Source organism: Pseudopipra pipra, chromosome Z, assembly GCF_036250125.1.
Source record: "Pseudopipra pipra isolate bDixPip1 chromosome Z, bDixPip1.hap1, whole genome shotgun sequence".
In the NCBI taxonomy this organism is placed as follows: Eukaryota; Metazoa; Chordata; class Aves; order Passeriformes; family Pipridae; genus Pseudopipra; species Pseudopipra pipra.
In genome coordinates, this window is record NC_087581.1 from 48,427,189 (window position 1) to 48,440,687 (window position 13,499).

General features: G+C 37.0%; 1 protein-coding gene across 9 annotated transcripts in view; it reads right to left on the minus strand.

The window, feature by feature from the left end:
- PAM (peptidylglycine alpha-amidating monooxygenase) overlaps window positions 1–13,499 on the minus strand; it is a 123,372-nt gene that overhangs the window by 42,122 nt on the left and 67,751 nt on the right. For all 9 annotated transcript variants that reach the window (XM_064641772.1, XM_064641769.1, XM_064641765.1 and 6 more), the window contains 2 exons: window positions 9,775–9,860; window positions 7,940–8,023 (listed from right to left, as the gene is read on the minus strand). In XM_064641772.1, coding sequence (XP_064497842.1) covers window positions 7,940–8,023; window positions 9,775–9,860 — 170 coding nt within the window. The remainder of the gene's footprint in view (window positions 1–7,939; window positions 8,024–9,774; window positions 9,861–13,499) is intronic.

Below are 13,499 nucleotides of genomic sequence, written 5' to 3' on the forward strand. Positions count from 1 at the left end.
ACGTTAGTCATTAATAATGCAACTGCCAGAAATCCTTGTATTAAAGTCAAGAGGTGAATTTAAGATACTAATACAGAAAGTGATTTTGTTTAACACTGGATATCCCAGAAGGTGAGTAAAAATAGCTATTTTATTTGTTAATGTACTGTATCTTCATTATCTTATATGTTTGATGTTTTAATATAAAGATAAAATTGTCTGTGTAGTTACTCAATTTTAGTTGCTGATCTAGGAGTACAATCTTTGTTCTTTTTTAAGGAAGTTTATTTTTCTTATGTGTATAACAATAACAGCTGTAGTTAGAAGATGGGTCTAATTCCAAAGGAAGTAAATAGAAAATTCTGAAAAAATATCCTCTAACAGTATATGCTTCAGATGAGAAAGAGAACAGAGTAGCTTTGGATCTGCTGACAAGTGGTTACTTCAGAGAGTTTTTCCTCCCACCAACAGCTAGATTCCAAACTGAAAAAAGTAGTGCATTTGAACAGAAGCAAGGATAATGATCAGATTGGGACAAAACAGGGAGACTTTTCTGATTAAAAAGCATCAGTTTAGTTTTTCAAACATTAGTTATTTCAGTCACACGCCATCTCACTACTACGGGCTCTGTTTTTTACTCACCACTGATACTAGAATTTATTAGAATTTGTTTTCCATATGTTCACAATGCAAGTGTATAAATTAATACATGTGTTACGCATGTGAATTAGTTGCTAACACAATTTCACTAGGCTCATCATTATGGCATTTGCAAATTCTCAGCTACTTGACCTCTGTGCATCCCACAAACACTTTTGGATTTAAAAATCTGAATCAGTAAACCTTTGAAAATAACAATAAAAAGGGAGTCTTCACTATCCACAGAAAAGCAAAGCTACAACAGTAGCTCTTTCATCAAGATCTCCTACTACTTTAGTTGTATTGAATAGGTGTCATGCAAGAATATGCACAAGTTTTCAATCACAGATAATAAATGTTTCTTTCAAATTGCCAAATTAAGAATCCAAAAGCACCAGAAAGACTAAGCTATTAGGACAGAAGTAGGGGAATGGCTGGAAAACATTCAAGAGAAAGATAAATTCTTTGTCAGTGGTTTTAGAAAAAGTTCAAGATATGTGTTTACTGTTCATCCTCTACTCTTCACTGTAGGAAGCTTCACTTACAGTTTCAATACCTCTATGGTTGCTACAAAGTTCTTTGTGAAGTCTCTTTTGCCCCACCCTCCTCGTTTCAAACTAAATTTTTTGATTAAACTTTTGGCTATTCACGTAATACAGGTGATGCTGCAGAACTCAGTTTTCATAAGTTTAACACTGTTAGAAAGTCTGCACTATATCAATTTCAATGAAAATTGGAAAATGCTTGCTTCCTCTCAGAACATTATCATTTGAAGTAATAAAATTAGAAGAATTAAAATGCAATCAGTAGTTTTGCGTCTCTCAGTTTTGGAATTTTAGTTGAAAACATCACCATCTGGTCTTTTGAAGATTGCTGCAAAAACTATCCCAAGAAAATAAAACCAAACCTGTCATGTGCCAAATATGAGTCATGTTTGAAAAATTTAACCTTTACTATGTCATAGTACCTCTTTTAAAAATAGCACAGCAGGAAGAAGGAAAGAACTCCAATATACTTAAGTCTGGCAATATTAAGGTATTTTAACACTATTTACATTTTCAGACTATGAAAAAGATTTTATTCAGTATTTTCATCTAATTGGAGAAATTTCAAAATGAAGTGAAGATAGTGGTAAAGTTGTGGTTGTTACTATACAAGGTAACCATCTAAATCAGTATCTGGAGAAACACAAATCAACTTGTGGCACAAGTATTTGATCTGCAGTGCTGTTTTAAGAGTAAAATAACAGATGGACACTTTGGTCTAGAGTTTTAGGGAATTCCTACAGCAATTTATTATTTTGTTTGTAGTTATATTTAGCCATAACTTGGCTAAACATTTTTCTAACAACTACAGAATGAAATTGATGTTTTCTTGATTCTTCTTCCCTACAGCTTTGAAATACTCAAAGCTCTGAACCCTCCACCCAAGAATGCTGACTACAGTGGGGTCATGTCAGTTCTCAGGGCTAATTCTTTTCAAGCTTCACTGTCTGACCTAAGCAAAAATACGTTTAAACAATGCACAAACCAAACAAAATCTAGCATCTCTTTTGTGATCTGTCAGTCCATCCTAACTCCTTTGATTTCTTTGTTTCAGATATTCAGTACACATGCACTGCTCTGGGACAAAGAAGTTACTATTTGCCATATGGCAAAGACTGGAAAATGCATTTTTATATAACTCAGAAACAGGTTCAAATGAAAGCAAACCATCCATGCAGAATTTCCAACTCAAATGAAACCAGAAGTTGTGCTTATGACTGCCTTGTGTAGTGTCCAATTATAACACAATCATATTATATATTCCCAGCTTTTATTTACCTACGTCAAACAAAATAGACTGTGAAGGAGCAAGATTCAGGATGGGAACAGTTCCAGGCATGGAGGAAGATATACAGTGATTGTCAGGACTTTATTATACGGACTTAACAGTTTTTATGTGCTTATAAATATACACATTGTATGTTGCCCCGGGCGTGCCCAGGCATGTCTGCTTCCCTGCTCCTTTTCCTTCCCCCGTTCCTCCCACATTCCTCCCCCTTTTGCCTGTGTCCCTATCCCAATTTGTTCCCCCATTTGTCTGTCTCATGCTCTACCTCATGTTCTGGCCCTTTCCCCGCCTGAACTGATAAAAATCCTGTGCACACCTCAATAAAGGATTCCATCTACACCTCTACTTTGTCTCCGAACCCATCCGTGCTGTGTCACAGCCCCATCCCCCCTCGGACCATGGCAATCGACGGTGCATGTTAAAATGGCTTCAGATTTTAAATATATCCTTTTTAAAAATTGTACATGACAACATTGTAATGGTCACTCCAAGTTTAACTGCCAATAAATGTTTAAATTAGTTAAAAAGAATCACCTATGATACTCCTGTTTATAATATTTTCTAGGAGAAATATCTCAAATACTAGAAATACTCAAGTTTGTCAAATGAAATACTCATACGTGAAGGCAAATTATCCTGAAGAGAAACACTCTCATTCCGTAAGCCGATTTTGACAGGACTTGCAATACGAGTCTGACAAGCTTCCTGCTAAATCTGTCTATCCAGATCAACAATCCTGAACTCTTTAATTACATGCATGATAATCTGCCATAGACTTCCATGGCTTTGTAGATGCTTAAAATTATATGGTTGGGGTTTTTTTTACTCAAAAAAACAAACACTCTTCAAAACCTACTTTCTTTACACTTTTGGTACACAGATTATAAACTACTGAACACTGCTCAAACTATTCATTCAGCTTCTTCATTATTCTATTTCTAATATTTCATAGGAACAGTATAGCGCTCACACATGGCGACTAGAATACTTAACAGCTTTCACTGTAACAGTGCAGCACTTTTTATGAAGCTCCAAACCCCTTGTTATTTCAAAGTCAGCCTTTGATTTGTACCAGAATCTCCACAAACAGTCTCAGAATTGGCTTTGCCTCACTAAAGATAAGAAGTAGCCTCAAAGGTAAGCACAACCTCTGAGCAAGGCAATTCCAAAGCTAATGCCCACAGGGAAGCAACTTTGTTCAAGTTATATTTAAAAAGCAAAGACATGCAGCACAAAAATGAACTTGAAGTCTTGGTAAAGAATGAGACAAATTCAGTATGTTGCATTCAATACTGATAGCTAGTATAATATACATAAAAGAAAACTAGCTCAATTTGTTTTTTTCATGGAAGTGAAGGTGCTTGCAATTGCCAAGCTGTTCACTCATCCAAAATCAATTCAGCAAAATTCTTTTTAGAAGTCTAGTAACATGTAGAATGAAACTCTACCTTTATTCAAAATGCAAACACAGTCCCCCCACCCACATTTTCACAACTTACTTTCCAAATAGAAAGGAGACTAACAATTGCTGAAACTGACTCAGCGTAATTTTTTAACAGTTGAATACCTCGTAAGGGTCACAGATGATTGATTTGCTAAGAGGATATCATAATATGTCATAGCCATGAATATCTGTGAATATGCAAAATTAATTTTATTCAAGACACTAGGATATTCAAAAGAATATCAAAGAGAAGCACACTGAATCTAATGTTCAAAATAAGGCTACAACTCAATGGCAGTGTACAACTCACAGACTTATGAAGAAAGAGATATTTTTAAGATATCTGCCAGCTTGGTGGCCCAAAATAATTACTCTCCCCAATCAAAAAAATCCAAAACCTAACCCAACACAAAGAACCACACACACCCTGCATAAAAGCAGGTACATCTATGTTAGTATATGTAATATGGGTATCATAATTTTTGTATGGAATGATAGCAGGGAAAAATAAATCTATCCTCATGGAAAAAAATGGGAGTTAGAGAAGGAGCTGAGAATGCAAATGTTGTTCCTTGTGCAAGAAGGAGAGAGAACAAAAAAGGGAATGAAGGAAGAGGCAGAGCTGAACAAAAATCAAATAATTCTCCATAAGTTTGCCCAAGCATCTGACAAAAATTATAAATTGCTTCAAAGAATGCAACACTTGCACACATAAAAATAACACAATGTGAAAACCTTCCATAGAGACTAAGTTAAAAGACATTATTGATAACTTCTAAACAGTTTGATTCTTGAGGATAACAACTAAATTCTCACATGTACTGGAAAGGACTAAGATAATAGCATGGCAGACAAATTTCTGAAAACTTTTTATTTGTTACAAAACTGTATCCACTATCAGCCATAACTCCAAACAAAAATAATTTTTGCTATTGCAATATAAGAAGTGAAGAAAGTAAAGTAAAGAAATTGATGTTTTTCTAAGATGGCTCTTCGCACATATCCCATTTTTTTGTAGAATGTATTTTTGGTTTTCCAGCTTATTTTTTAATATGTTCATTTTAGACAAGGTACAATAAGCTTTATTTTGATATCTGAGCATAAAGTGCATACCTAAATAAGAATTCTTAGCTCAGGATTAAAGCTAGGAAGGGATGGAAAGGAGAATGAGTTTAATACCTGGTTAATGAAATGAAGAAATGTTCTTTTTAGAAAGAGTGGAACATGAGAGTGGACAGATTTTACCTGTTGTAATGACACTAGTATCACCCCCTACATCATAGTCCTATCAGTTCACACTTCTTAAACTTTCATAATTTTGCAGGCTTATATCTATGACATTTCTAAGTCCTGCAAGATATTCTAGGCAAAAAATAAGGGTGGCTACTGCAGGGGGGGTGTTTCAGGGGTATAAAATTATGTCTTAATTTCAGATGATAATTCATTTCACTGTAGTTTCTCTAAGTCTGCAAGTGGATTTTTTGAGTAGAAGCTTTGACCAACAAGTGAAGTTATTAATAAAAATTTCCGAATACATTCTCGCCTAATATGCAATGAAGATTACTGGTCTCATTTGTTTCTTTTTCTTAATAACTACATACTCGTATATTATACTTAAGAGTGAAAATGAACAGTGAGAACTCTCACTGTCCCCAAGCAATAATGAGCAGGCTCTCAATAAATATGCTCTCTTTAGAGATATGTGACTTTAATTATTCAGGATTTTAGCAGGCAGAGAATCCCATGGGTTGTAAGGGTCCCTCATGAACTTCCTCATGAAAATCAATTCTTTCACCTTCAGTTGTGCATATTTGCATATATACTTCATTTAAACAATGCTGGCGCACTCAGTTTATTCCTTCCTCCTCCTCCTCTACCAATTTTGCCATTATGCTACATTATACCTTCCCTTTTTTGTTGTTATTCAGCCTACTTCCTCTTTCTTCTTCGTCCAACATTTTCATTATCTCTTATCCCATGAGGATCTCCACATTCTCATTTGAATCCTACGCAGTAACATATCACAGAACAGTTCCATGAGAATGACGACCCACTCATTTTTTACTCTTGATGACCAGAGAGGTCCTAACCTAAAAACTTTACACAGGATGTTATTTACAGACTGAAAGTAAGAATACACGCATCCCAAAGGTGTCTGAACAAGGCATTTCATGTTTAAAGAAAAAGTTACAATATGAAATATAAAAAAATAAATAAAATAATCCCCCAAAATCTCACATCACAAATATCTCAAGGTGCATTAATGAAATCCAAATTTCACTCATCCCGCCTCATAATGTATGGGCTGGATGAGCAGTGATGTGAACTGAACACTGGTTAAATCATTGTCTTATTGGAGGGTGGCGTAGCCCAGGAAACAATATTGGTTCCAGTCCTGTTCAACACCTTTATTAATGGCCTGGATGAATATATATATCATATATATATATATATGATTGTGGGAGGCATGTCTAAAGGCACAAGGGATGTGCCGGGGCAGTGAAGCCCAAAAGAGCATGCGCCGTCATAGGGAACTCCATTGGCTAAAGAAGTCACATGGTATGTAAGGATAAAAGAGCGCAGATTTTGAAATAAAGCCTCTTTGTTCACCCCACCACGAGGAGCATTTTTCTTCCTTGATATACAAGGACTGCGTCTGCTACATATGAGATATATATATATATGTCAGGTGCGCCCTTAGCAAGTTTGCAGATGACAATGCACTGGGACAAGTGACTGGGACAAGCGCAACCAGATGGTTGTGCTGCCATCCAGAGGGATCTGGACAGCCTGGAGAAAGGGGCCGACAAGAACCTAATGAAATTCAATGAGTAGAAGTGCAAAGTCCTGCACCTGGGGAGGTATAACCCCAGTCACCAGCACAGTCTGGGGGCTGCCCAGCTGGGAAGCAGCTTGGTAGCATAGGCCTTGGAGGTCCCCATGGACACCAAAGTGACCACGAGGCAGTAGTGTGCCCTTGCTGCACCAGCAAATGGTATGCTGGGCTGCATTAGCCCAAGTACTGCCAGCAGGTTGGCAGAGGTGATCCTCTCTACTCCTCCCTGGTGAGGCCACATCTGGAACACTGTGTCCAGGGCTGGGCTCCCCAGTACAAGAGAGACATGGAGAGAGTCCAGCAAAGGGCTATGAAGATGATGAAGAGACTGGAGCATCTCTGCTGTGAAAAAAGGATAAGAGAGCTAGGACTCTTCAAACTGCAGAGAGGGTGCAAAGAAGCGGAAGTCAGCTCTTCTCAGAGGTGCCCAATGACAGGACCACAGATGATGGGCACACACTGAAACACAGGAGGTTCCCTCTGCACATCAGGAAACACTTTTCACTGTGTAGATGTCTGAACAGTGGCAGAGGTTGCCCAGAGAAGCTGGGGTGTCTCTGCCCTTGAAGATGCCTGGACATGGCCCTGGGCAACAGGCTGTAGGCGGCCCTGCTTCAGCAGGGTGGGGATGGACCAGATGACTCCCAGAGGTCTGTTCCAACCTCAGTCATTCTGTCCTTCTGTGAAGCACTTAATGACAACAATAAGCATATTGCCATGCTTGAAATAAGTGCTTCATCCTTAAAAAAAAAAAGAAAAAAAAAAGTGACACTGTCTCCACAAGTTATATTTCTTCCAAATACAGATACTGTGACTGGCTGGCCAGTGTACATAATCTTTTCACCATCTACTCAAGTAAGGGATAGGCTAAGGATGTTCACAGCTATTTGTTTCAACTTTATCAAAGAGAACACTGAATCATATATGGAAAACCCAAGTTTCTCCCCACATTTAGAATTATTAATCTGCTTCTCCATTACCTTATGTCATCTGCTCTACATTTTGAAAAAAATGTGTTCAGTTTCCAAACATTTATAGACAAATCAAATTTATAAAGTCAAGTTAATATACAAACTGTACTACAAATATGCCCACTGATCTTTACCTTTGTAAATGGCACTAACAGAAAAATTGTTCTCTACATGTAATGCAAATATTTTGATGCTGCAGCTGATACAACTTACAGAACAAATTTCCAAAATACATACCTCTAAATGCACTAATATCTCCATAGTGTACCTGGAGCACAAAATATCTGCCACCTGTTTCTCCTCCAACTCTGAATCCAACACCTAAGAGAAGGAAAATGCATTGTTTTCAGAAACAATAAAATACAAGACGGTTCACCATCGCCAACCATATAAAAAGTACAAAGCACTGTAATAGCTAGGAGATGGCGTAGAAAATTTCACTGAGACACCAGTAAAGAAAACTTTGTCCTGAAATCCAGGCAAAACACCAGCACAACACGTGTTCCCAGATTAGGAAGCAGGACCATAACTTAGTTATTAATGAATAGATACCTGCTTTATGCACTGAATTCTCTCAATCAAAGGATATTAATATAGATTCCATATGTATATACACACATATATATTTACATATATATTTTTATATATATATATATATATATAAACACTATTAAACAAATTAAAAATAAAAATTAAATTTTGCCATCCATGTATGATTCGGTAGAACTTTCATTTCTCATGCAACCTGTACATGATACAAACTGATTAACACTGACTTATTAAGAAGACATTGAGAATGATAAGATAAAAAGATCTGCAGTAAAATATTTTGAGATGTAAATTAATATTGTATGCAGAAAAAATATTGAGTAAATAATGCAGCTATGTTACTTGTTGACAGAAGCAAGTACAGGCACAGAAGACAATGGAGAAGTTTAAAATAATTTGAAATAATGAAATTGCAAAATATCGCCATCACCAAAAGGAACTTCTCTAAACCAATTCTACAATGAACAGTCTCCAGAAGAACCAGAGAAAGTAATTTTTTCATATTTGGTTAGAGAATCCCACAGTAACAGGCAAAGCCTATTTATAAATGGGACTGCAGCCTCTCTGTGCAAAAATGAGGCCACTTTATGAATACTCCCCACAAACCTTGTATTTTTGGACAGCTTAGAAACAAGAAGAATATTACTTGCTGGGTTTTAACAGCAAAGTTTCCACATAATCCTCCAAGAACCAGACTTCCACAGAACCTTCCAAGTAACAATTTTTTAAAATGACATTCTGATAACCAAGTCAAGTAACATTCACGTTGATAACTGTGTAAATAGATTAGGAAAAATCAACATTTTTATGATATTGTGCACTGCTCCTGGTTATGAAAATAGGCAGTAAAAGACTAAATTAAAAACTTCTAGAATTCAAGGTATTTTAAGACTGAGGCTATACAGATATTTCTAGGACCCTTAGTGGTTATTAAAAAACAGCTTCTTCCTGTTTTCCAGACATATCACTCCAAGGAGCTTTAAAAGTTTTGATTTAATTCAGCAGAGTAGTTACCATACAAGAAAATTGGTATATAAGCATGTTGCTCAACTACATCAAAGCATTAAGAAATGCAAAACACTTTACATTGTACAATATATTTAAGACACAGAAAAAATTCAATTGAACTTGCTCGTGGTTTTCCAAACACATAAAAATATTTCAGTACAGTTTGTGTGCCATTAAAGATATATAAATAGTAACCTTCCAGTAACACATAGTAGGAAATACAAGATTAATGCTATATAAAAATAAACATTATATCATGACAGTTATCTCTCCCTCAGCCTTTCTTCCCCCTACGGAAACCCAAAATGTTATAGCAAACAGAATGACAAAACGCCTCAAGCACATTAGCTAGCATAATAAATGTCTTACTTTGTGAGTCTCATGTTTATAGTTTCCATCAACTAGACATAACAGAAACATTATAAGAGGTTCCCAGATATGCCAGGTGCTTACTTCCATATCCTCTCTTTTCTCTTGCCCCTGTACACAAGAACTCCACATTAAAGGGACAATACCTTTAGGTAGCCTGGTGGGTGGAGCATTTCTTGCCCAAGCATACAAAATGTTAGATTTATCTCTGCACGTTCCTTCATCACAGTCCCTAAAAATGAGTAAAGAAAAGGGAATATTATTTTTTAAATCTAGAAATCAGAAAATGGCAGGTGAATTACATGCAAACCCACTAATTTCAAGATCTGTGAAGATATTTCTGGATGTATGTTGATCAAACACATTTGCTTTAATGTTGATTGTTTTCACAGATATCAGTATACATTCCAACTTCTTTTATTTCTCTCCCTCTGCCTTAAGACAGTGTCAGGCAAACAGGATCAAAACCATAGACAGTTCTTCAATGAGGAAGAAAATGAAGGAACTTTTGTGAGAGTGAACTGCATGAAAATTTCTAGCACCATTAGCTCAACTGACTCAACATGACAATGACTGCCACATTTACACACAGGGACAGGACTCATGCACAAAGCAGAAAAAACTTCCCACAAGACATCACAGCCTTAAGTTAAAATTGGTTATTTAGAAATTGTTTAATTCTTACATTAAAAAAAATGACAGGAATCTGTGTATGAACCCACAGATAGGAAGCACTCATGCTCTTTCCTGTTGATGCCGTGGGATGTGTTGGTGCTAAAAAATCTCCGGGGCAGTTAATTAGGAGTGAGATAAGGAAAGGGTTTATTGTGCTAAGGCAAAAGGTGTTACAAGATGTCCGAGATGTTACATTTTATAATACCATCTATCCAATCCCAAATGTGTCCACCCTGTGGCCTTTACTCTGGACCGCCCCGGGTCCACCCCCTGAGAAATGGGTCTGGGGGCTTTTACTTCATCATCTTCACCATCTTCAGAGCACAAAGGGTACATAGTCACCTAATTCTTGACCGTGTTCTGCGGTTTAGGCCAAGATACAAGCATTCTCCAAACAATCTAGGCCTTGCCTTGACAAGAGACTAAACATTTCTACTGGATTTGAGGGTAGGAGTGATATAGGGAGCATAGAATGGGGTAAGAGGGTTAAGGAATGTGTAAACTATTTGTACTACAGGGAAAGGGATGTGAGGGTTGCTGCTTTTAGAGTCTATTTCCACTACTTACAAAACTTATAAGGCTTACAAATATTAGAAAAATAAAAAACCATTAGGGGCTTAAGGCATCACTGTACTTTATGCAAGCTCATTGCTTTAAGGTAATTTTTATGCCACTGCACAATTTCTTGTTTTTAATAAAAAGAGAAATCAACACACATACACAAAATAGAAACAACCATTAAAAAAAAAAACAACAAACCAAACCAAATAAAAAACTACCAAAAAAACCCACGAAACAAAAACTCATGGGAAAACAAAAACAAAAAAGAAGAGTTTGCCCAGTTACAGACCAAACAGGTTATGAACACTTTCAAATAACTTAGAGCTTGAGTTGTGCCTAGCCTCTGCAACTAACCTTGCAGGTGACACTAAGGCTGGAGAATGAAAAGACTTCAAAAGACTGATAAATTCTAGATACCTTGAATCTGCAAGAGCTGGTAAACTTGGGGCACAGACACTGTCAAATCCGTAAAAGGCCAGTCAGGCACAGTCATACAGACTCCACAATGTACCTGGATCACATCCAAGAAGGTGCTGACTGCTCCACATTGGTGTAGGCCATATGATGGCCTACACGTGGATAATCAAACGAGGGACCCTAAGGAGCTTTTCTAAACACCTACTTAGAAGATGTTTCTCCCTCTCGATCCTCTAGGTTTATTTATGGGGTGTATTTGTTCTTTCTTCAGTGGCAAAGCATCACATTGCTGAGCATGGAGTGTAGAAGTCATTCAACAGGTGCAGCATACACAGGTATGACTTCTAGAAAGCCTACTCTGAAACTATTTAAACTATTTCAACAGATCCAAGCCAGATGCGATAAAGGTTGATACCCATGACAAGCTTTCATTCCAAACCAAAAGGGTACAGCCCCTTCTGCTTATTACTGCTTGTAAAATGAGACCTGAAAAAAAGTCTGTACACATAAGGCACGGTTTCAGTCACCTGAAATTCTGGGGAGAACAGAGTGCCACACAGTGTGTGGAAGAGTATAAAAGCATTGAAGACCAGGACATCCAGCAGGCTCACTAATGTGTCCATAGAGGACGGCTGGGCCACAGGTGCAAATGACAATGATGCCTTCCAAGCATCTCTCAGGAATAACCAGCTCTTCTGGCATATATATCAAACCACCTCAGCAGGACATTATGCCTTTCTGTGATCCCAGTGAGCCTTACTGCAACCAGGCTACTGTATTTGTTTGTGACAGAAAGCACTGCCATAATCATGAGAGTGTCAAGAGAAAAGAGAACATGCCACTTCTTCCTTTCCATTAATTATGCTCTCAACATATATTTTTAGACCTTCAAAACTAACAGTTTGGTCATCTGCCCCTTAAAACATGCCCCAATGGACAAGGAAAACTTATTTTAGGGCAAATGAAATGTTTTGATTGACACAGCTGCAGCTGAAAACTACACAGCTTCCCAATGCTACAATATAAAAAACGCAAGAGACTTTGAGGGTCTAACCAGGTATTGATATGCAAAGTTTGGAAATGTGCTGAAGAGATTGTTTAGGAAGAACACCAGCAGAAACTACAAGCACAGTCACAGCTTCACCACCACACTCTGGGCCAGGCAGCCTTCATTTATACCACAGTATTTTTAAGAACACATTACTTAGGTAAAAAAAACCTACATGGACTGTTTCAAACTTTCTTCCTGAGACATTAGCCAATGGAAGAGGAAGACTTCAGGGGAGAAATATGAAATACAGACACTGTTCTTTCATTTTGCTTAAAAAATGGACAACCCTCTCATTTAGCCATCAATGCTGCTCTTGAATCATCAAGTTTTCAGAAAAAAAACAATCCTAGAGGAGATTCCAAAGAAGAGGTAATATAACTGATGAACAGATTTAAAAGCAAGGGGCTATTAAAAAGTATAAATTTAACAAACAAATAAAAAATTTAACACATCACTGAAATTCACAGCTTCTTCACATGCAAAAAATTACATTCTAAACAGAATGAGTAGCACAGAATACCTTAAAAATGGACTATTACTGTGTATTATACAGTGTTGTATTAATGACAATGCTTTTGACTGTGGTCAAAATTTGTGAGTGAGAGAGGTAAGGGAGGGCATGAAAATAGAGCCTGGTGACTGCTTCTTGAATCTTTGGGTTTTTTGCAAACTCTCTAGGACTTCCCAATGGCATTCTCCCCAGTCTTGGGTAAGTTCAAGAGCTTGTTTTTTTTAATGGCACCGGGGTTTTGACTGATTACCTAGACTGAAAGTAAAATATTTTACTATGTCAGCAAGGCCAGTATTTGGCTTTTGTTTTAAGAGTATTTGCATTGATGAGGGTAACAAAAAACTTTTTTTATTTCTTTCTCTATTATACTCTACACCTTGACTCTAAACAAGACTTGTAAAAAAAAAGGTAATTGAGGTGATTGAGAAAAATTATCGTTTTTAGCTCTTGAGCTGAACGTTGCAGAACATTCCGGGGCACTCACAATGGCAAGAAATTACACCCAGAAATAAAATTATTTCTATTGTCCCCACTCTCCCTTATGCAGTGAAATGCAAGTACTTCACTGAACCAGCCTTGACATCTTTTGCAACTTGTACTGAACTACTGCTGTCAAAGACTTCCAAAATCATCCTGTCCTGCCAACAGAAACAGTT